Here is a 22,076-nt window from a genome sequence, read left to right as displayed (position 1 = left end):
ATTACAACGCCAATCACAACTACTATACAAGTTCCATTTACGACTTCACCAGCTATACAAGTTCCATATTAAAGAATACTATAATCACAACTATAAAAACCAGTTTAATCAAACATTAATCAAACTATCTCCGTCATTACAAATAGATACATAATTACATCTAACTATATACATAATAGAAAACGTGAACAAAATATTTAAGTAGTGCTTCACCAACTACGAATGGCTAACCACTTACTCAATCCAAGTCAATATCATCATCACTTAACGACTTCTCCGCACTAACTACGAATAATAAAACAAACATGATATAATCTTATCAAGTGCTAAGCATATTAAGCATAACAAGGTCATTATACTCAACAAATTCATGTTAGTTTATATTTATAAGTTGTTTTGCTCTTTGCATATTCATTCATAATCAACTCAAACGTACGTCACATTCACTAAGAACCATTGTAGTCCATTCTGTATGACGGCGTAATAGTTATCACAAACACTATATATATATATATATATATATAGTCATTCAATTGATTGAATAAATACAAAATGATTTCCAACTAGCATTTACCAACAAACCAACCAAGACATAACAAATATCATTCACCAATAAACCAATCAAGATATAACAAATATCATCCACCACCAATATCATTCAAAATTCTAATGATAATCAATACCAATATCAAAAAATTAGAAAATTTTATTATGGCATGCTAAAAACAATAACAATATAATATTACCTGATGCACTCTCTACTGAGGACCTCACCATCAAACGGGCTGGAGACTCTATGTTTGGCACAATCGTATTATGATGAGTCACCTCGGACGCGGCCCTCGACTAAAACATGGCCTCAAACGCTCCTCAACCATGGCAGCAAAAGAGGCGTCTTTTGCTGCCATCTAAGCATCTTTTTCTGCAAGTTGCGCCGCCATAACCTGAGCATCTCTTGCAGCTAACGCCGTATTCATCTGTGTCCTGTGCTGCTCCCTTTCAGCTCCAAGTGCCCTTTCTCTCATTTCCGCGACCGTCGAGCACGAGCTTCAGTTAAAAAAATTTTATTAACTAAAAAATGCACAAATAAATTTAGATAACAAGTTTCGAACCTCTAACCTATCACTAAAATAACTCTTTACCATTAAGCCACTTACCACATCTTTATTATCATTTTTCTATGTAGTTTTATAACTTGCATTTGTGTTTTTTATTTTCCCTTTTTGTTTTGGTTACCAAATGGATGCTTTTCTTTTTTGAGAAAAGAAGTCATCTTCAAACATGTACGCGATTATAAATAATGCGGATTGGGATAGGTGTAGGTGTGTGTGTGTGTGAGAGAGAGAAAGAGAGAGAGTGAGTGGAAGCCATGGAAATGCGGCACGTTCATGAGGGGAAGCTCTCTGTGGAGACTACACCAAGAGAAGAAGGACAACAAGTATCTAAGGAATCTAAACGAGGAGGATGGATTACCTTCCCCTTCATTACAGGTCTCTCTCTTTCTCTCTTTCTCTCTCTCTTGGTGCTCTTTCTTCTCCTTTTGGGTCCGTTGTTCTAAATATATAGCAATTAAACCTGCAGCAAGCGTGATGGGTCTTTCCATAGCAGCCGGTGGGTGGACGGCGAATCTAATAGTATTTCTAATAACAGAGTTTAACGTTAAAAGCATAACCGCTACAAAAATATACAACGTTGTACTCGCTTGCAGCTGTCTCTTTCCCGTCGCCGGTGCAATCATTGCCGACTCTTTCTTCGGCTCCTTCCCTGTTGTTGCCACCTTTGCCTTTGTTTCCTTACTGGTAATGTCGGCTTCTTTTTTCTTTCTATTTTATTTTTTATTTTTTAACTTTTGGTTAATAAATTTCTGGTAATTCTTTCAACTTAAACAAATAGTCGGTGGAAACTTTTTATGGCCTAGTGATAATTTGAATGCACTATACTTATATAATTTATAAAGCTAATACAGTACTGGTGGTGAATAATATATGTAATATATAGTCGCTACAAATCTTTTGAAAGTGATGGGCATATATGTTTTCGTCAAAAAAAAAAAAATTATTTTAGATTCCTAAATTATTGCGCATTTTGAGAAGACTCTTAAATTTTAAAAATTCCCAATTTAACCCTCTGAACTTTTAATTTGATTCAATTGACCCCCCAATCAAATTTTAAAAGTTAAAAATGATAAAATGACTTTTATACTCCTGAATTTTTTATTAAATTTTAAATTTACCCTTAATTTCAAATTAAAAAGTTAAAAATAAATAAAGTTATTAAAAAAAAATTGACCCAGGTGCATGGGTCTCGGCCATAGACCCACCGTGGATCAGCAGACCCATGCTTGGTCAAGGCCAAGACCTAGAGCGGGTCACGGCCTGACCCACGAGTCACCCTTTAAAAAAAAAAACAAAATTGAAAATCGAAGGGCAATTTAGTATTTTTAGGCATTTCCGTTAGGGGTTAACAGTTGAATTTTAGGAAGGGGTCAATTAAATCAAATTGAAAGTTCATGGAGTTAAATTAAGAGTTTTTGAAATTTATTGAGGTTTTTTCAAAATCCACAATAGTTCATGAGTCTAAAATGTATTAAAAAAAAAAAAAAAGAAGGTGATGGGTGTGAATCCTGTGATCACCTTCATCACAATTTTGACTTCCATTAAAGAAATCATGGCACCACTTACTAGTGTTAAATGTTAATGGTGCCTAAGAACCGATGGGACTTCATGACTTAACGCACTAGGTATAGTATGTACGTATACATTTTCTAATGAAAGTTGTTTTGACTTAAAATATTTTTGGTCAGAAAACATTTTTTTGAAAGAGTTTTTATTTTTGGCTTGTTGTTTGTAATCTTGAAAATGATTTGAAAAATATTTTGCGATGTTTGGCTTATATGAAAAATTGTCAAAATATTTCTTATATTTTATATAATCTAAAAAAGTTGTTAGCTAGAGGAGGAGAAAGAGACGGAAAAAGAAGTTGCGGAAGAAAAAGGTACATATGTGTGAATAAGTGGTCTTTGATAGGTCTCTAAGAGATAGCTCAATCGGCTGGGACCACACTTAATAAAGTGGAGGTCACTAGTTCGAATCTCTCTCCCCCCTCTTGTGCGGACATGTAAAAAAAAAAAAAAAAAAAGGTCTTTGACGGTGGGTAGACAATTGGCCTACTCATATTATTTATAATTTGGGTAAACAATTGTAAGAGGGCGCTCCTTGTGGGGCCAACCCAGCTATGGCGGATTTAAGATTTTGTTAGTGTAAGGGCGAACTGCGGGATTAATAATTAATTAATATAAAATGATATGTATATCCAATTAATTGTTTCTTATATTATCTTTAAATGAAATTCAATTATTTTAAAGTTATTTTCCCTCTAAAAAAAAATACAAGAAATGTTATATATACTCCTACTCATACAACTTTCATTTTAACACTTCCTTGATGTAATTTTTAAAATTATTATTCAATTTGAGATAAATTACTATTAAATATTAATTTAATGATAATTTTAAAACTCACCTTAAGAAGTGGGGTGCATATCCTTTTTTAGAAAATATCAAAGCAACAACATAAAGTGTCCGTACTTAGTGGGTGTAATGCCAAAAATCAAATGGATAACCCAAAAAGGTTATCCACTAAAACCAATTAATTAGTGGATAATCAATGGGCACATAGATTTTTTTAAGAGTGGACACCAATTAAGTATGGTACAAGAGATATTTTCTTTTTAAAGTGGTTGGTACTCCGATCCCTCCATAATTGTGAAAGGACACCCCTTTGTGGGGTTAACCAGCTTAAATAGATGTTCGGACAACTTAGAGAATTGCTCACTCAAATAGGTAGGTCATATAATAGGAGAGCGGCAAAAATTATTATTTTACATTGAAGATAAGCATAAACCATTTTAGGCGTAATGAAAGTTATTTTCTTTGGTTGATTAAAAACATTTTTAAGTTGATCAATATTTTACGCCGCATCAAATACCTAAAAATTAAAAAAATAATAATAATAATAATAATAAACCTACCCTATCCTATATGAAATCGAAAGCATTTATTTTCATCCTGTTTCCTTAATTTCTTGAGAATTAATTCAGGGTATGATCATGGCCACTCTAACGGCTACAATACATTCCTTGAGGCCACCACGATGTGCATTAATTGGCTCAGACACCTGTGAAACGCCGTCAAATCTTCAACATGCAATTCTCTATATGAACTTAACGCTGGCTGCACTAGGGTTTGGAGGCACCCGCTTCACAATTGCGACAATGGGAGCCGAACAATTCGACAAGCCCAAAGAACAGGGCACTTTCTTCAGCTGGTTTTACTTCGCGTTATACATTGGTAATGTCATCAGCTACACCGCCGTCATATATGTTCAGGACAACGTGGGCTGGGGTTTAGGGTTTGGAATATGTGCCATTGCTAATGCTGTTGGCTTGGTCGTGCTTTTGTTGGGAAAGCGATTCTATCGCCAGGTTAAGCCCATGGGAAGCCCTTTCATGAGCATAGCTCGTGTCATGGTTGCAGCAATCAGGAAAAGGAAGATTTCGAGAGCTTCTGGAAGCCTGGATTATTATTTTGGAGCCACTGGGAATATGTTAAAAATGGAAGATGGCTCACCGACTAAAAGTTTCAGGTACGATTTTTAGTTTTCCTTTTATAAAAGGAAAATTACATTGACAGCTATTATATATTTATATTATTTGTGGAACTGAAGCGTGCTAGCTTGATCTACTTTTCCCACAGATTCTTGAATCGAGCAGCACTAAAAACTGAAGGTGATAGACAATTAGACGGCTCATATGCAAGATCATGGAGGCTATGCACCGTGGAAGAAGTGGAGGACCTCAAAAAACTAGTCAGAATCATCCCAATATGGTCTTCTGGTATTTTTTTAGGTACTCCAATAGGTGTTTTCGGTAGCCTCACAATCCTCCAAGCCCTAACAATGGACCGGCATCTCGGACCCCATTTCAAAATCCCAGCTTCCTCTTTCGCAGTCTTCAACCTCTTAGCTACAACCATCTCAATCTTTACTATCGACAATTTCCTCCTCCCTATGTGGCAAAATATGATTCGCAGACCTTTGACACCCCTCCAGCGTATCGGAATTGGCCATGTCATCAACATTCTTGCCATGGTGGGGTCCGCCCTAATTGAAACTAGACGGCTCCATGTGGTGCGAACCCATCAACTCAGTGGCCAACTAGGCTCGGTTGTGCCCATGTCAGCTCTGTGGCTCGTGTTGCCACTAGTTGTTATAGGCATTAGTGAGGGATTCCATTTCCCAGGAACAATTGCACTGTATTATCAAGAATTTCCAAAGTCACTGAAAAGCACGTCCACGGCTATGGTGTCGTTGTTGATCGGAATTGGGCTTTATCTAAGCACGACGATGATAGATTTGACGGATAGAACGACAGGATGGTTACCAGACAATATCAACGATGGGAGATTGGATAATGTGTTTTGGATGATGGCAGTGATAGGAGCTCTGAATTTTGGGTACTTTTTAGGTTGTGCCAAGATTTTCAAGTACCAACATGTTGAGGACCATGACGGGCAGTCTTCGGAGCTGGCTTACTAAAGTCAGGGTTTTATAAGTTGGTTAAGAGGCCGGGAGTGAGGAGGTTTTTTATCAAAATAATGTTGTATAATATATCTATGTACAACTGCATGGAACTGGCCAGGATGCCATAACAATAAAAACCAGCCATTTGATATCTAATGACAAATTTCTACTACCATGTCATTTAGTTATATGACAGTTATATGCGAATCTACTAAATAGAATTACTGTTATCAGTTTGTTTACAAAACGTAATGTATTTTCTCTCTCCACTTTCAAGTAAAGAAAAATCATGTTCAGCGACCACAACGTTCTTAATTAGGTCATTTGAGACAAATTCACTTTTGTCGACAAGGCAAATACAACAACTATACATTAGCAACATTTTGATCAAAAGTCACCCCCAATGACCCATTTTGCTTAAATATATCCATTTCTCAACTTTCTTTTCATGAATCAAGTTTTGCTAATGCCTAAAAGTTTCACTAACCTTTTTATATAAATAAAACTTGTATATAATGAACCAAAATCTAGGGGTACGTGTTCAAGCATGTCGGTTATAACTGACCCGCCAACCGATAACCTCTTATAACCGCTAATCAATAACCAATAACCGCTAATCGATTTGGTAGTTGGTTATTAAAAACCACAACCGCCTTAGGGCGGTTGTGGTTAACGATTTTAGGGGTAGAGAAATGCAGTTATAACCGATAACTGCCTTTATATATATATAAAAACTTTTAAATAAAACATCCAAAACAACACCGTTTTGTTGGCCATGCTTACTACTTTGCTTCCATTTGGTTTGTATTTTGTAACATGTATATAGATTTGGGATTTGTCTTTTTAATTTTTTCATTTGTATTTGGATTAATGAATTTGGGCTATGTTTTTTTAGCCTTTTTTTTTTGGGCTAGAATTTATTTGGATATGTTTTTTTCCATATTTTTTGGAACATTTTGGCCTTAAACCCTTAAAATAAAACAATATATATATATATATATATATATATATATATATATATATATATATATATATATATATATATATATATATAAAGAAGGTCCAAAACACTTAAAAAGCCCAAAAGTACATTTTTTTTATAAAAAAAAACGGTTATAACCGCGCGTTTATTGGATTGAATAACCGTTAACCGCCGGTTATAAAATAACCGATAACCGCTTAGGCGGTTGCGGTAACCAATTATATCCAATAATCGACAGTTATAACCGTTTGAACACCCCTACCAAAATCCACAATTATGCACAAATTTCAAAATGGGGTCTTATTTTTAAATATTCTATGCTAATTTTTTTATTTTTTTTTTTATTTTTTGCAATTAATTTTCATGGTAGACCTCAAACATATATAAATAGTATAAATAATAGATTATGTAGTACATTCCCCATATAATGGAAGTACAATAATCTTATCTAAAATTACTAATCAACCCAAACTGACCATGCATACACGTACACCCATCCAATACAATTTTGGGAAACGGTGCCGTTTTCTTATTTATTTGCTGGTGAAGTAGGTTGGGAGGGTGGCGGAGATGATTTTGGTGGCGACTTGATGGGGCTTTTCCTCACGAACTTTCGCGCCCAGACGTGCTTCCCATTGATGGAGAACTTGGCCCTGCTCTTGCCCTCAAGAACCACTCCAATCGTTGAAGCTAAACGAACAATAAGGCGCGCATACAGCGGTTGCTCCGCCGGAAGGACCTCTTGCATGTAAATTGCTTCCACAATATCCCCAAACTTCCTGTTTGTTTTAGAAAATTAAAAATAAAAACAAAATCAATTCACGAGGTCAGCCAAATCATTTTACACACAACATTTTAAGGTCTACGCCATCTAAAAATAACTTCATTCGCCACTTGCCTGCAAATAGTAGAAAATAGATTATTTGAAATGGATAGAGTTTTCCTCGAAACAAGGTTGGAGGAACTTCCGTCAACCTAATCTATAAAAATAACATGTGTCACTTTTTTTAATAACATGTGAGATACACATGAGTTTTAATATTATTTATTCTAACTTTATTACTGCTATTAAAAACGCATGTACATCTCACATGTTCAAATGACACCTGTCATTTTTATAAATTGAGTTGAAGGAAGGAGGAAAACTCTGTCCATTTGGAATTGTATTTTTAAAAATTGCAATTTGAAAAAAATAAAAAATTTGTATTTTCAAATCGTAGGCCGATGTTTTTTTTTTTTTTTTGGTAAACACACTACTTCAAAGAAAAAACTGCAATTTTGCGAGAGGTTTAATTAAAAAATCACATTTGTATATTACAGACCCAAACAGAGCCTAATCAAAACGCACTCGAAATCATAGTAATTAGTACTTACATGGTGAAGAACTCGTTGAGCTCATTTTGTGAGATGGGGTACCCTTTGGAGAATGTCAAGAAAATAGTCCTATCATCTGGCGGGACTTCTTTCTCTTCCTTACTGGCGCTCAACTTTAGCCGGCTCAAAACCTCACCGATTTCGGTATTCAAAATACGCCGCTGAACCGAAAGATCGTAAGGATCAAAGCCCTGCAAAATCTCCGAAGGCCCAATTTGATGAGGAGGATGAACAAGACCAACCCCGGAATTAGAGTAACAAGCCGGCAACAGGGGATTAATCAGCGGGCCGGAAAGGTTAACAGGGAAATTGGCTATCTCTTGGCGTCCCTGTGCAAGTTTCACTATGTCCTCGAAAGCTCTGACGCAAACCTCATTGATAATCCTCGTGACGCCACGGATAATGCCGGTGCGATTGTCATGGAAGAAGCGGAGTGAAGCGCCGGATTTTGTGAGGTTCTGGATCAAAGGGATGTTGTTGTCGGCGCTGTCGTTGGCGAAAGGGAACTTGTCGCTCTCTATGCAAGCCAAGGCCATGACCGACTCATCGACAAGCGCGTTGAGTAAAGCGTCGGGCAAGGACAATATTTTGGAGTACACCATGTCGATTTCCTTTCCGACCATCTCGAGCCAGAGCCAGAGTGCCATAACCTGGGTGGCCTCGGCAGGGTCACGGTCGAGGTTGAAGACCAACCGGCTGAAGAGAGTGCGGTCGATGGTGTGGAACATGTTGAACTCCTCTTGTGAGACTGAAACTGTATCAGAAGAGTGTGAAGAGGAACCCGCCATTGTGGTTGAAGAAGGTGGTGTGGTCTGGTTGACTGTGAAGGTGATTTTGTGAGAAAAATGAGTTTGGTGTTTTATAGGAACGAATAGGTGCCATTGGTGGCCTTTTGGAGGTGACTGTTGGAAACGAAGCGCCGCTTCGAAGGGGTGCCATTGTTGCACAAATGGAAGGTGTTCTGGAGTTTCTGTCTTAAGGTTTTGAAGGCAACGGTCAAATGTGTTTCGCTCGAACGGTGCCGTTCGGTTTATATTAATGCCACGTCAATGTGCGACTGTCGTTTAGTTTTACATATAAAATAAGCGCTTTGAAGCTCTTCAGGTTCGCCTTCTCCAGATGACGAGTTCGAGGTTTCTCTTCAGCAACGGCGTCGTACTGCACTCCTCCGACGCTCCTCCCCTCCCAACCTTCCTCGAATCCCATCCAGGTTCTAGTCTACCACTGCTTTTTAAGTTTTCCAAGCAATTTTGAGAAACGGTGCCGTTTTCTTACAAGAAATACCTACTTTTTTCAGGCGCTTATACGACCACTCGTACTCACAACAGTGCTTCGTGCATCTTGTTCTGGGAAAGGCACGTTAAACGACTCGCCGAGTCGATTAGAATCCTATGGAATTCGACTCCGCAGCTTTTGTTCAAACCGAATAATGCTACGCTTTCACTGCCACCGTTGCCGGCGACATCGCCGACGTGGGAATCGGCGGTTCGGGCGCTCGTGAACGATCCGATGAACAAAGTGTTGCCGGTTGCAGTGAATGAGAGGAGTGGTGAGGAGGAATTTTCGGTTACGGTGCTCGTCAGTGGGAATTCGGAGAGGTTGTGTGGAATTGAGAATGTGGATGAAGAAAGGGCGTGTGAAGCTCTTGATGCGTGTGTTTATGTTGGGAGTTATGTGCCTCGCCTGTTCGGTGTTCGAGGAAATGGCGCGCGCGTGGCCGTGGTGGGTCACGGGAGAGATGTGGCGAATGCTAAGTATTCGGATTGGGTGAGGTAGTTTGGAAGTATTTCTATGTTTGGTCTCTGGGAAAATTGGGAAAAAAAGAGCAGAAATTAACGTTTCAGATTTATGTTGCATTTAGGTGGTTTAAGCTCTTCTTGTTGTGATGCTTTTTGAGAAGTGTGATTTGGAGAATTCGTTTTCCTGGCAGGATTAGGAAGCCCCTGGAGAAGCTGAGGCCTCCTTCGGTGACTGAGCTCTTGCTGTCAAATGACGGTGATCGGATACTTGAAGGCTGCGTGACAAACTTTTTTGTTGTTTGTCGCAAGGTGAGTGCCTAGGAATCTTAGAAGTGCTCAGCTATTGCTGGCTTAGCTCAGTTGAGCTTTGATTGAATTTTATGTTTAGATTATTTACCAGGTAGCATCTGTTCTTACCATCTATGGTCCAGATTTGAGCATTTAAGTGCCATTAGATTTAACTGCAATGAGTATTCTGCTATGAGATTTTGTGTGTTGGGAGAAGTTGCTTGATATTTGCTTTTGGCTCATACTTGTTGCCATTTTGAGAATGCTTGAGTTTTTAGAGCAGGTCATAATCTGCAGGGCTTCCAAATGTTTGTGTCAAATAGAAACTGTAGAACTACAGATGCATATTGTGCCTATTATAATGTATATTAGAAAGTTATGTTTTTCATAATTAATTATAGAATCTGCGGCTACTCATTGGAATCAACCAATTGACTTGTTTCAATATTAATCTTTGGACAAGTTTTTTTTTTTTTTTTTTTTGATAGATAAAAAGATATATAAGTAAAGAAGACAATTTGGAGATCTTTGGACAAGTTTATAACCACAACAACTTATTTTATTTTAACTAGGAATTGCATGATGATCACTAGTTATGAAAGTATAGGGGAAAATCTATTGATTAAGGTAATTGAATGAAATGCAGGCATTTTTTAGGAAAAATTAGGGCTTCCATGTTATATTTCAATTGTCCAAATAAAATTAGATGTTTTGGGCAGTTAAATTTAATTCAATTTCATTTACTTTCACAATGCTTTAAGCTTGCGTAGAGAGTGAGAGCAAATCAATTGCTTGGATATTATCATTGGGGCCCACCTAAGAGTGGCTTTAATTTATGAGTAATGTTACACGGACTCTCACTTCTCCACACTTATTTTCATATTTTCTTAGGTGGATTTTAAATACATTATTAGATTTGGGATGGATCTTTATTGGATTTTAATCCAATGATAATTTTAAAAACTACCTAAGGAAGTGTGGAAATGAGAGTGAGGAAGTGAGAGAGTGTGTGTAGCATTACTCTATGTTTATTAACCTATAGAAATTGGATGTCTACACTTTGATGTACAAAAAAATTATGATATTGTCTTTGTACTAAAGTGATATTCCTATTCGGAAGACGAAGAGGGTGTTTATGCTTTATGGTGTTTTGGAGCTTTGGAGTTTCCATACATTTAGAATGCTTATGCACATATCATGGGACTATATTTATTTCCACTTAGAACTCATAAATCAAAAACACTCCAAACAAGTTCTAATTGATGACGTGGCCTAGCCTTTTAAGCTGATGTAGTGCCTTTCTCTACGACGTCTACGTAGTCTTACAATGAATACTGACTTATGAGATTTGGATGGGTGGTGTTAGTTAAATAATTATAATATTCTTTATGGAAGGTGCTTTCAGGATAATGCTGAAGCTAAGGGGAACTGCTTGCATGATCACAATAGTACAAGTGCTTTTGAAGTACAAACAGCTCCTATTCGTGACGGTGTGCTTCCCGGAATTATTCGCCAAATAGTGATTGAGTTAGTCTTTTCCTATAACCAACTGTAGATTTTGTTGTTCGTTCTTTTCTTTCTTTCTTTTTTTGGTTCATTTTCTGTCTACATATGGAGTTGTTTGTTACCACTATTGCCACAAAGTTTTTTCATTTCTCACACACAGTTACCTCCGCAAGAATTTGCTCACAGACAACGTTTTCATCTCCGTAAACAAGGAACATCTTCGAAGCTTTCTCTAATGTCCATAGATCGTGTTGTGAAGTGAAAGTGGTCCTTTCAGGAGTGAATTTGATTATCGAATAGTTACATTTGTGAAGTGTACTATCACCTTCATTTTGATAGAATTATAACTATGAAGCATCCAGAAAACATGCCTAGTGGTCTTATTAAGAGTAACATATGAGATACCTTTTAAGAGTAAAAGATTGGGGACATGGACAATACTAGTCTAGGCAATATCATTTTGTCCAAGTTCACTTTCCATTATGCATCACCCAACTTTGTTAGGTAACTAAATCAATAATAATGTTGCATAACTTGCTTATTTCTTGGATTTGTTATGTTTGATATTGCAATTTTATGATTTCTGCAGAGTATGCTTGAGCAAGGGAATCTCATTCCGGGAAGTTGCACCTTTGTGGTCACAGCATGACATTTGGGAAGAAGCGTTCATCACAAGTAAATATTTGAGTTCTTTCTATAATTTTTCTGGGGGATTTCAATCACACGTCGACATGAACACAGCATATTCTCTTAGCTTCTAGCATCTGTAAATTCCAGGCCTTGGATTCTTTATGCTAGAACTAGTTCCAGTCTCATGGCAAATCTTGACTCATGGTCCAAGCATGAGGATTTGGCATTTTTAACCAGTTTGATAACTTAAGGTTTCCCATTGCAAATGCATTGTGATGAAGGTTTTTTTTTTTCGAATGTAATTTACTCTTGTAACAAAAACTTAGATTCCAAGAAAGTTGTTACCATTGCTGAAATTATAGCATTAAAGTATGTTTTTATTGCAGATAGCTTGAGACTTTTGGAACATGTGGAGACAATTAAAGTTCCAAGTTCATGGGAATCGCTTAATTCAAAAACTTGGGAGGAGACATCATGGGAAGAGAAGCGGTTTGAGGTTCGTTAAGTTTTAAGAGTTTAAGCACCTCTACAGCTTTGAGCTGCTGTGCGTTACTTCTTTTTTCATTGTTGTTTTATTTTGAATTAAAAGCAGGAGGGTCCTGGGATGATCACAGCAGTAATTCAGGTAAACATATACATTCTTCATTACTGCACCGTCCATCAAAATGTATTCATTTATGAAAATATTGCATATAAATTAACACAGGAGTAGATAAATCAGAAACCCGCTCTGCAGAGACGGAGGGAGGGGGGGACCGGGGTGGGCCATGGTCCCCCCCCAAAATAAGGAAAAAAAAAATTAAGTAAAAAAAATAATAAAAACCCCAAAATAAGGAAAAAAATTATAAGTTAAAAAAATAATAAAAAAAAGTAAAATTAAAGTTTTAATTTTAGTCATTTGGCCCCTTCAAAAAAAAAAATAAAAAAATTGGCCCTATTTTTAAATTTTTTGGTCATATCTAATAAAATTTTTTGGCCCTATTTTTAATTTTGTTGGCCCATACCCACTAAATTTTTTTATTTTTGGCCATTACTTTCAAATGTCCACTTTTTTTAGCCCTTACGGTAGTCTTTAGTTCATAAAAAACAACCAAAATAATTTTTTTTAATAAAAAAATTTTAAAGAACCGAAAAAAAAAAAAAAAATTTAGTTGGCCCCCTTCCATAAAATTTTCTGGCTCCGTCCCTGCCGCTCTGGAAAGTGAACTGTGGCTTGTCATCAAGCCCTATGTACCTATGTTTTCTGATTCTTGTATTTGAAGAAAATGGACAGAAAGAAAATGACCGTTCTTTTTCTTCTTGTGGAACAGAAAGAGATCGTGAAGAAAGCAATTCTTGAAGGGTTTCCATTATGTAATGCTGTTTGAAAGGAGAGCTGTTTTGTGCCTTCTTGCTTGTAAAGGACCAAATGACTTGACTGCCTTCATGAGTATGTAAGTTTTAAGTCTATAAAAGGTGCTCTTTTCGGCTCTGCCGGTCTCCATAAAAGGTCTCATGCCTCTTTGGTCTGGTTGTAATGAGACCAGGGATTTTTTGCATTTGCCTTAACTAAACTAACAATGCTTAATATTTGAACTTTTGATGAGACTTGAGAGTGCTTTGATGTATGGAGTAAAATGTCTATATATTTCCTACATGATTAAAGGATGTTTTTCTGAGTAATGATATAAGGAAAATTCGAGTCCTCACAAATGTGATGTGACTTTTAAAATTATCATTGAAATGATCATTATTGAATTTTGATCTATTAATGATTTTAAAAGCCACATCATATTTAAAATGACTCTATAAGGACACTCTACTCCTCCGTATATCATTACTGTATTTTTACAGTTGACAACTCTTATGTTTTGACACAACCCCCTCAATTCCAAGCCAGCTAATACAATTGTTTTGCTTTTGCACTAATTACTATCAAAGAAGGTACCCTAGCCTCTTATGTTTGTTTCGGTCTTAAAAGGATTAATAGTTTAACCAAATCGGTATTTAATAGTCTCAGGACGTTGGGATCAATGGTTAAGTCCTTAACAATCGATATTAGGGCACACACTACATTACAGGTTTGGGTCACGAAGGAAGTGACCTATATATTTTGTGTTTCTTAAGTCATTCTAGGCTTCTAGCTTCTAATTTATAATGAAATGTCATTGGTGGCTAAAACTTGGTACATTGTAAGTGAATCCCTAATTTGGGCCTAAATTTAGGTGACTGTGGATTTAACATGATGTATAGACAATAACGCTAATTCCATTGAAAAGATAGTTTAATACATTTTGACTTGCACAAATCATCACACTTACTTTAAATCTCATTCCATTAAGTATATTATCATTCAGTGATAATATCTGATTTTTACACCGACAATATTTTTTTTGTGCATTTTAAAATGGACAATTTTCTCTAAATTAGATCTGAAGAATTATTCCAAATCTAGTCTATTAAACTAGTACACATCCAAAATGCACGTAATCTCACATGCGTTTTTAAAAAAGATCATATGCATTTTAAACATATGTCAATTTATGTTTTATGTGGATCAGTTCTATAACCCTAGACAATAAGATGAAATAACTAGGAATCCATTAACATATCATGGCTACTATCTTCATTATATCTAATTGAATAGAAAGCTACATTATATTATGAGTAATTGTACATATTACATTTCTAATCCATAATTATCTCATAATAATGACATCACCATTTTAATCAACTCTTAATTTTTTGTTTATTTAACAAAAATTGATTCAAAAGTTGATAAACACGGCTAAAGTCAACTGATCGTAAAATATACTTTTAGTGGAAAGAGCAATTAAAAAATGATTTTTTTTTTTAAAAAAAAGTAGTTTTTGTTTTTAAGATTGAGATAAATGTAAATTTATTAATTTAGTCAATTAAAGTAACGAATAAAAATCACATATCCTTTTAAGGAATTTATTTTCCTTCTCCAATGTTTATCCTTAGAAAATTTCTAGAGCACGGAAACTCAGCAAAGGAGCGAGAGTGCGTGTGTTTTGGGAGGGGGGGAGTCGCACTATAAATACAGAAAACTGAACCGCAACCAACGGTGCTGATAAGCGTAAAGCCAAAAAGCTCTCCCTCTCTGATCAAACTCTCCCTTCTCCTCTCTTTCTTATCCAGCGTCCGATCCCTCTCTCCAAAAAAAAAACAATTCCACCAATCACCTCTCGTTTCTCAGCGCGCGCCAAATACAAAACGAAACACACCTTTCTTGCTCTCTCTCAACAGGTGCAGGTACCTCTCTCTTGTTCAAATCGTATTTAATGGCGGGCCTAGGGTTTCAATTTCCGCCATTCATTTTCGTTTGAATACTTGTACATACATATGAATGTGTAATGAGTATATGTAGATTGTTAATTATATGTGTGTCTGTGTTCTTGCTTTTGACTCTGTGAATGCAGTGATCTAGGGTTTTTTTTTTTTTTCTGGCCGGAGATGGCGGAGGCGCCGACGAGTCCGGCGGGCGGGAGCCACGATAGCGGCGGCGAGCAGAGCCCGCGCTCGTCCGGCGTGCGTGAGCAAGACCGGTACTTGCCGATCGCCAACATCAGCAGGATCATGAAGAAGGCGCTGCCTGCCAACGGCAAGATCGCCAAGGACGCCAAGGACACGATGCAAGAATGCGTCTCCGAGTTCATCAGCTTTATCACCAGCGAGTGCGTACCAGATGCTGTTTTTATTATACGGTTTTGTTATTAAATCTGAATCTCTGAAAATTGTTTGCGGTTGGTGTTTGCGTATGGTAAGGGCTTTGTTTTATGGTATGTGATTATTGTTTTTGGAAAGCGAGGGTTGTTTTCTGAGACGTGATTATTGATTTAGGGAGATAGAGTTTTTTAGGTTTTTTTTTTTTTGGTGAAATGTGATTGGTGTAGATTTTGCGGAATTAGGATTTTGGACTTGTTAAATCTGATTTATGTTTTGAGGTTTTTGTGTAGAGCAAGCGATAAGTGCCAGAAGGAGAAGAGGAAGACCATCAATGGCGATGACTTGTTGTGGGCAATGGCAACGTTAGGGTTTGAAGAATATATTGAGCCGCTTAAGGTGTACCTAGTTAGGTACAGAGAGGTAATTAACTTTCCAATTTGGTGAATTGTTTTTCTTTAGACTATGCATTATATCGTTTTTATTTTGTAGATCAATTTGAATTGTTGACTTGTTTAGTTGGTGAAGAAATATGGATAGAACAAAACTCTTGAATATAGGTTTAACGTCCATTTCATATATAAACAATCGGCACATGAATCATTGAAGCCAACTGATTTACGGTGGGCTCCATGTTATCTGTTCTCTGTCCAGATGTTTAAAAATCTAACCCAAGCTTTTGTTCCTTGTTTCTTTCATGCTTTTTCTTATCAACCGATTGGAGCATTAGTATAATATATTTTTCATATACCTCTTGGTTTAGGACCTATTCCCTGTGCATTTGATCTAACAATGTTTTTTTTTTTTTTTTCTTTATTTCTTTGGGATGATTGTGCTGTCACAGTTGGAGGTAAGTAAACCCACATCTATACCATACTATAAATTCTTAGTTTAATTAACTTTGAGTTATATTGGGCCTGTCCGGTTTCTGTTTTTAAAAAATGGTCTCTCCTCTGAAATTTGTTAAAATAACACGGTATAAAAATGCGCTATGAAACGTTTTTTTTTAACAAAAAATCATAGAATTTTTGTTGAATAGCCTGTCATCAAAGAACATCAAAATTACAATTCTGAAACTGTTTTTTGTTTTGAAAAATATAAAATGATTGAGAAAATCATGTTTGTAAGTTTTGTTTTTGTTCTCTGAGAATAGTTTTAAAAAATGGTCTTCTAAAAACACAACCAAACAGGTCCATAGTTTTCCTTAGTGTCTCTCCTTCAAGACTCAGACTTACACTGTTGGTGAACTATGAATTCCATTAGGGTGATTCCAAAGGATCTGCTAGGGGTGGAGATGCATCTGCTAAAAGGGAAGCAGTTGGAGGTCTGACTGTTCAAAATCCACAGGTGCAAAGCCATAGTTTAAGGACAAATTTATTGAATACTTCCATGCATTGTGTTCTTGTAAACTAAGCTCTCAATCATTAGCTTACTGTTTTGTCTTCTTTCTGCATTGCTGGTGCACAAATATGGCAGTTTGGTCTTCAGGGGCCGTTGAACTACATAAACTCCCAAGTAATTCTCTCTTTCTATCTGTTTCTGTCTGTGTTGCCCCCCCCCCCCCCCCCCCCCCCCAAAAAAAAAGAAAAGAAAAAAGTAACACATATATGTGGTATTTCTCTGGAGAAATGAAGAATAGAATTACTGGATTATAGATTTGAAGTAACAGCTTTAGTGTACTTTTTGGCATTCATTCATGACTACTTATTTCCTGCTCTTTTTTTTTTTTTTTTTTTTTTTCCTTCCTTTAAAGAGATACAACACCGGTTGGAAAGTCATATCAAACTTCTTTTGTTTTTCTAAATTCATGCTTCCGAGTTAGCTAAACATGGCCCAAGAAGATGCACCAGTCTACCTTCTACATTGTTTTATTGTTGCAATGTGGTCATATTTGCCTAGAGAAAAGGTGATCAATTTAGGACTCATATTGCCTAAAACTTGAATTTTCAGTTTTGTCATTTGCTTTTTAGGACTTTTTCTTTTGCTGATGAAGATTTTATTGTTGTAAAAAAATCCTTGGTGGATATAAACAAGTCTAAAACAGAATTACTAATTGTGCGTTTTAAGTCGTTCTTGGTAAATAAGGGCTTGAATTGGATATAGCATTTTCCCCTTTTCTTCCCTCACATTCCTCTAGACTTTTTTTTAGTTGAGTTACTAAAGAATTTTAGGGCATCTTAGTACCATAACTTTCTTTTATTTGTGTATAGTAATTTAATTAACTTTCATATTTGTTTGCCATCAGTTTCTCAAGTGAAGAAATTTTACTTTGGCTGGAGGCATCATATAATTTCTGTTGAACATTTATAATTAATTTTGTTTTGTGGCTAAGTTGCACAAGTTATGTATTTACCTACTAAACAAAACAAAACAAAAGAGATCCTTCATTGTAGGGCTGGGTATCTGTCAGTTCGGACCGGTTAATGGGCTTATTGGTCGGTTAACCGATAAGTTATCGGTTAACCAAATCCTAACTGATTACCGACCGATAAGAAGTGTTAACCGAAAATTATTGGTCATATCGGTAATCGGTTAACCGGTCGGTTAATCGGTTGGTTAAATCGGTTTGGGCTTTTGTGGGCTTTTTATTGGGCTTTTACTGGTTGCTAATTAAGCCAAAAATTAATTGTTTTGGAGGCCCAAATACGTTTTGTTGGGCTAAAGCCTAAAATAGCTTATTAAAAATTAGTTATTTTAGGGTATATTTTTGGCTAAAATACCTTATTGAAGCTTCTTTTTTTTTTTTTTATATTGATTCACTACAATAATAAATATAAAATTCTAAAAAATTAAAAATTAAAATAGCTTATCAGTCATATCGGTTTTTCGATAAAAAATTTTTAACCGACCGATAAGCTTATCGGTATAAAATTTTTAACCGATTACCGACCGATAACTATCAGTTACGGTTAATATTGGTTCGGTTAAAGTCAGTAATCGGTTAACCTGCCCACCCTATCGTATGGGTTAGAGGAAGTTTTGTATCCATGAGATCTTGTGGATTTCATCTTTTTTTTTTTTTTTTTTGGTAATATCTGGTTTTTTTGTCCTTGCTTTATATTCATTTCAATTGTTGGTAGTTCATTGCTTATGTTAGTGACAGGGAAGGTTTGTTTCATGAGTAGGCCAGGTGATATGGTTAATATGAAGGTTTAAGATAAGAGAGGCTTTTGTCTGTTGTACAAGAGGGACCTTAATTTCCATGAGGGTCTTAGGGGAGAAAAGGGTCAAGATGCACCACGGGGGATTGCTTTTTTTGGCGGAAAGATATTAGAGTTGACAGTATTTTTTAATAAGAAATGGTTGTTGAAACACCAAAGCCTTAGCAGTCATGTTTTCAAGATGTGTTTTGAAGTTCATGTGGTTCTATGCAGTTAAATGCTTCTAGAACAAACTCTCTTGTTTCCCTGCTAGGAGATTGTCTTCTTTGGTGCTACCATGAAGTCTGAAAATGGGGTGGGAAGGGAACCAATGCCAGAGCCAAAGTCGTCATCACTATCTATATAGGGTGGCATCTTTAGATAATATTTTGAATAAGTGTCCAGTTGCAAGCTTCCAAAATTTTGCAATAATTCCATTTTTTTCTGATTTCAATAGCATAAATGAGAATCACCTACATCCATTCTACCACAAGTCCAGTGCCATAACTTTTTCTCAATGGATTGCTTTTAGAAGGAAACTTAAGAGTCTCAGCTCAAATTAGCTGTCTACATCAATTCTGCTAGGATGATGAATGAGATCTCTTCACAGACATCAAAGAAGCTGTAGAAAATAAAGCTCCTGTTTCTTTTGGTTTTATTATTGACTTATTGTAATATCCATGCTTAAGGATGTTACTAACATTGTTTCTGTGGTAGTCTTCAACGACTTTCATGTGCTATAGTTAATTAGTTCCCCAATTCAACCTATATTGCTTCAGTCTTGAAGGTCGAAGTTAATTAATGGCATGTCTTTCACATGATTAGCCTTGTTGGCAGTCCTTACAAAATCGATATGCAGTGATGTGCTGCACCTTAGATGGGTCCTTTATGGTGCAATAATACAATACATACTGCTGTACTATTTCTCAGTTAAGGATCTTTTATGCACGAAAGACTGATGTGCATATAGGTGTCAGATTAAAGTGTCTGAATTTGTAGGCCTCAACATGGGATCGATGTTAGATGTGATTTTGAGAAGGCTTATGTCTGGATGGGGATTTTCCAGACATTTTAGCTGAATGTCTTTTTATGTATATGGGGGGGGGCGTCATTTTTATATGCTATTGTTCATAACAGCCTGCTAAATTGGTACGAGCCTCTAGTTGTATCCGTCAATAGATTTCCTAGCCCTTCTCATCTTAATACTTGTGTCAAATTTGTCATAATTGGTAATGATACCTTTAATGTTTTTCATGTATTCAGTTTGCTGATGCTGAAGGTTAGGACCACATCCAGATCTTCCCTCCCAGAATCCTGCTTTGCTGGGAGCAATATTGGGTAATGGACCTTTTGATTGCGAATTGGGAATTATAAGTTCTTTATCTTGGGCTCTTTGTCTCTGTGCTTTATCCATGTTTCATTTAATATTTCAGAAGACTTCTGCTGGCTTTAGTTGAATGGCAGAAAATGTGACATCAGCCATATTTATAACTTATTCAGAAGATTATACATTTCATATTTTGACACATACATAGCATAATATGGTCACTCTCTTAATGCAATATATTTTGGGTGTGTTTGGCTGGCTGAACTCGAGCCTGTCTCTGATTGTTTGTTAGAAATAACATCCTGTTGCCATACCTTATATCCCTTTTAATCTCCCTTTCTGTTTTGACTTGTCAACCAAGATTGGTTATTGGGTTGAGATTCTCCAATGAGTTTGTAGTTCTTTGAAGATGATGGGAATATCATCTGGTGGGGCTTTTTACGCTTATTGCCATAAATCCCAAGGCAGCCTGCTATGTATGTTTTGAGAACAAGGCTTTTTCAGTGAGTTCCAAGTCTCCTATTTTTCCATCGAAGAGGCTTTATTTCTTATGCTATTTAGTCATCTAAGCATTTGATAGACATGCCAAGTATGGTTGCAAAAGTTACTTGCAGGATGGTAGATATGCTTCCAAGGAAGATTTTTAAGAGAGCTAAGCCTATATTACTGACTGCTTCTATCGTACTTCTTTTCTATAAATAAGCTTTCTTCATCTTAATTTTATTTTCTTGGAGTTTATTCTGCCTCATAGCAATAACATTATTCCATTTTTACAAAGGGCTCTGTTAGAAACAGTGTGATGTCTATTTGTGGTATGGTAAATTTCTGTAATGGCTCCATTACTTCCTTTCTATGTGAAAACTGAACATGATGCATTTTGTTTAGAGGTTAAGAGGCTTAGTGGCTGTAGTGTATGGTTGGATGGTAATAACGCAAGTTTTCTGCATTCTTGCAGGTGCATGGTCAGCATTTGGTGGTTGATTCTATGCTAGGAAACGAGTAGGGAGTTCTAGCTTTTCGTTAACCATCTTTGCGAATTATAAGACTGGGAGAATTATTTAGTTTCAACACCAGTAGATTATTTATTGGATTTATCTTTTTCATCCAAAATACTATACATTCTGGGTCTTCTTTTTTCTTTTTTTTTCTTTTTTTTTTTTCCTTTTTGTCGCTGGGCAAATGGGAGGGGAGGGGGTGCTTAAGATTGGTCTCACCACCAGAACAGATTTGTTAGTCTTATAAGCTCTGTAAATTTGGCTCCATCTAATTTAGTTGCTCGACAATGTCAAATTCTGGAACATGTGGAGATTTGGTAGGAGTACCTATCCTTTGTATTTTGTTTTGGATGATTGATGATTGATGAAATTTTCTGCATATCATACTTTGACCCCCGGTAAAAAAAAAAATTGACATCTTGGGGACCTCCTGCTGCTGCTGTTGCTCTCTCTCTTGCACACACCCACATTTGATTCGTAGCAAATAATCAATCTGGTAATGAAGGATTGCCTTCCGATCACCTTTTATAAATGCTTGTCAGATTACTGTTCCTGAGAACGTGGATTCTAGTATGATCAATGAAATTCTCGTCCCTAGCTTTTGGACTAATTACGGTTTATTGCAAGAACATCATCGTAAGGTTATGGTCAGTACAAGCAAGGGGTTTGAAAGCAGGTGAAGGAACCATCTACCAATTAACAGTTCAATTTGCTTGACTCATATTCTGTCATCTTACAGTTAAATTTGATGATATGGCTCAGGAAAAAAAAAAAAAAAAAAACGTGGTTGATATGGGATGACAATACCGTCCAATTGGACCTTTTAAACAAAGGAAATGATTGGTATCAA

At 36.3% G+C, this 22,076-nt stretch overlaps 4 protein-coding genes across 5 annotated transcripts; 3 read left to right on the top strand and 1 right to left on the bottom strand.

Annotated features, from left to right (window-relative positions):
• The first annotated feature begins 1,369 nt into the window (after positions 1 to 1,369).
• Positions 1,370 to 5,594, top strand: LOC132188066 (protein NRT1/ PTR FAMILY 2.7-like). Its single transcript, XM_059602476.2, has 4 exons — positions 1,370 to 1,490; positions 1,582 to 1,799; positions 4,099 to 4,643; positions 4,754 to 5,594. Exons 1-4 carry the CDS (start codon positions 1,370 to 1,372, stop codon positions 5,592 to 5,594), a joined length of 1,725 nt encoding a protein of 574 aa, XP_059458459.2.
• A 1,496-nt stretch (positions 5,595 to 7,090) lies between these two features.
• LOC132188065 (uncharacterized) lies at positions 7,091 to 8,723 on the bottom strand. The gene is made up of 2 exons (XM_059602475.2): positions 7,936 to 8,723; positions 7,091 to 7,340 (listed from the first exon to the last, which is right to left on the bottom strand). The coding sequence occupies exons 1-2, from the start codon at positions 8,721 to 8,723 to the stop codon at positions 7,091 to 7,093; spliced, it is 1,038 nt and encodes a 345-aa protein (XP_059458458.2).
• Positions 8,724 to 9,054: 331 nt separating this feature from the next.
• On the top strand, positions 9,055 to 13,683 carry LOC132187087 (D-aminoacid aminotransferase-like PLP-dependent enzymes superfamily protein). 2 transcript variants are annotated; one of them, XM_059601259.1, is made up of 8 exons: positions 9,055 to 9,145; positions 9,233 to 9,707; positions 9,866 to 9,983; positions 11,368 to 11,489; positions 12,058 to 12,143; positions 12,485 to 12,594; positions 12,691 to 12,723; positions 13,409 to 13,683. In XM_059601259.1, exons 1-8 carry the CDS (start codon positions 9,055 to 9,057, stop codon positions 13,463 to 13,465), a joined length of 1,092 nt encoding a protein of 363 aa, XP_059457242.1. In that variant the 3' UTR covers positions 13,466 to 13,683. The 2 variants fall into 2 exon arrangements, with proteins under 2 accessions (XP_059457242.1, XP_059457241.1); XM_059601258.1 differs by having other exon boundaries at positions 12,688 to 12,723.
• Positions 13,684 to 15,073: 1,390 nt separating this feature from the next.
• LOC132187416 (nuclear transcription factor Y subunit B-1) lies at positions 15,074 to 21,610 on the top strand. The gene is made up of 8 exons (XM_059601718.2): positions 15,074 to 15,353; positions 15,521 to 15,775; positions 16,058 to 16,187; positions 16,609 to 16,614; positions 17,028 to 17,111; positions 17,241 to 17,279; positions 20,168 to 20,242; positions 21,187 to 21,610. The coding sequence occupies exons 2-7, from the start codon at positions 15,555 to 15,557 to the stop codon at positions 20,186 to 20,188; spliced, it is 501 nt and encodes a 166-aa protein (XP_059457701.1). The 5' UTR covers positions 15,074 to 15,353; positions 15,521 to 15,554; the 3' UTR covers positions 20,189 to 20,242; positions 21,187 to 21,610.
• Positions 21,611 to 22,076: the final 466 nt, after the last annotated feature.

Source organism: Corylus avellana, chromosome 6, assembly GCF_965113065.1.
Source record: "Corylus avellana chromosome 6, dhCorAvel1.hap1.2, whole genome shotgun sequence".
Lineage (NCBI taxonomy): Eukaryota > Viridiplantae > Streptophyta > Magnoliopsida > Fagales > Betulaceae > Corylus > Corylus avellana.
Note: the sequence above shows the minus strand (reverse complement) of the source record. Positions and strands in the feature narration are given on the sequence as shown.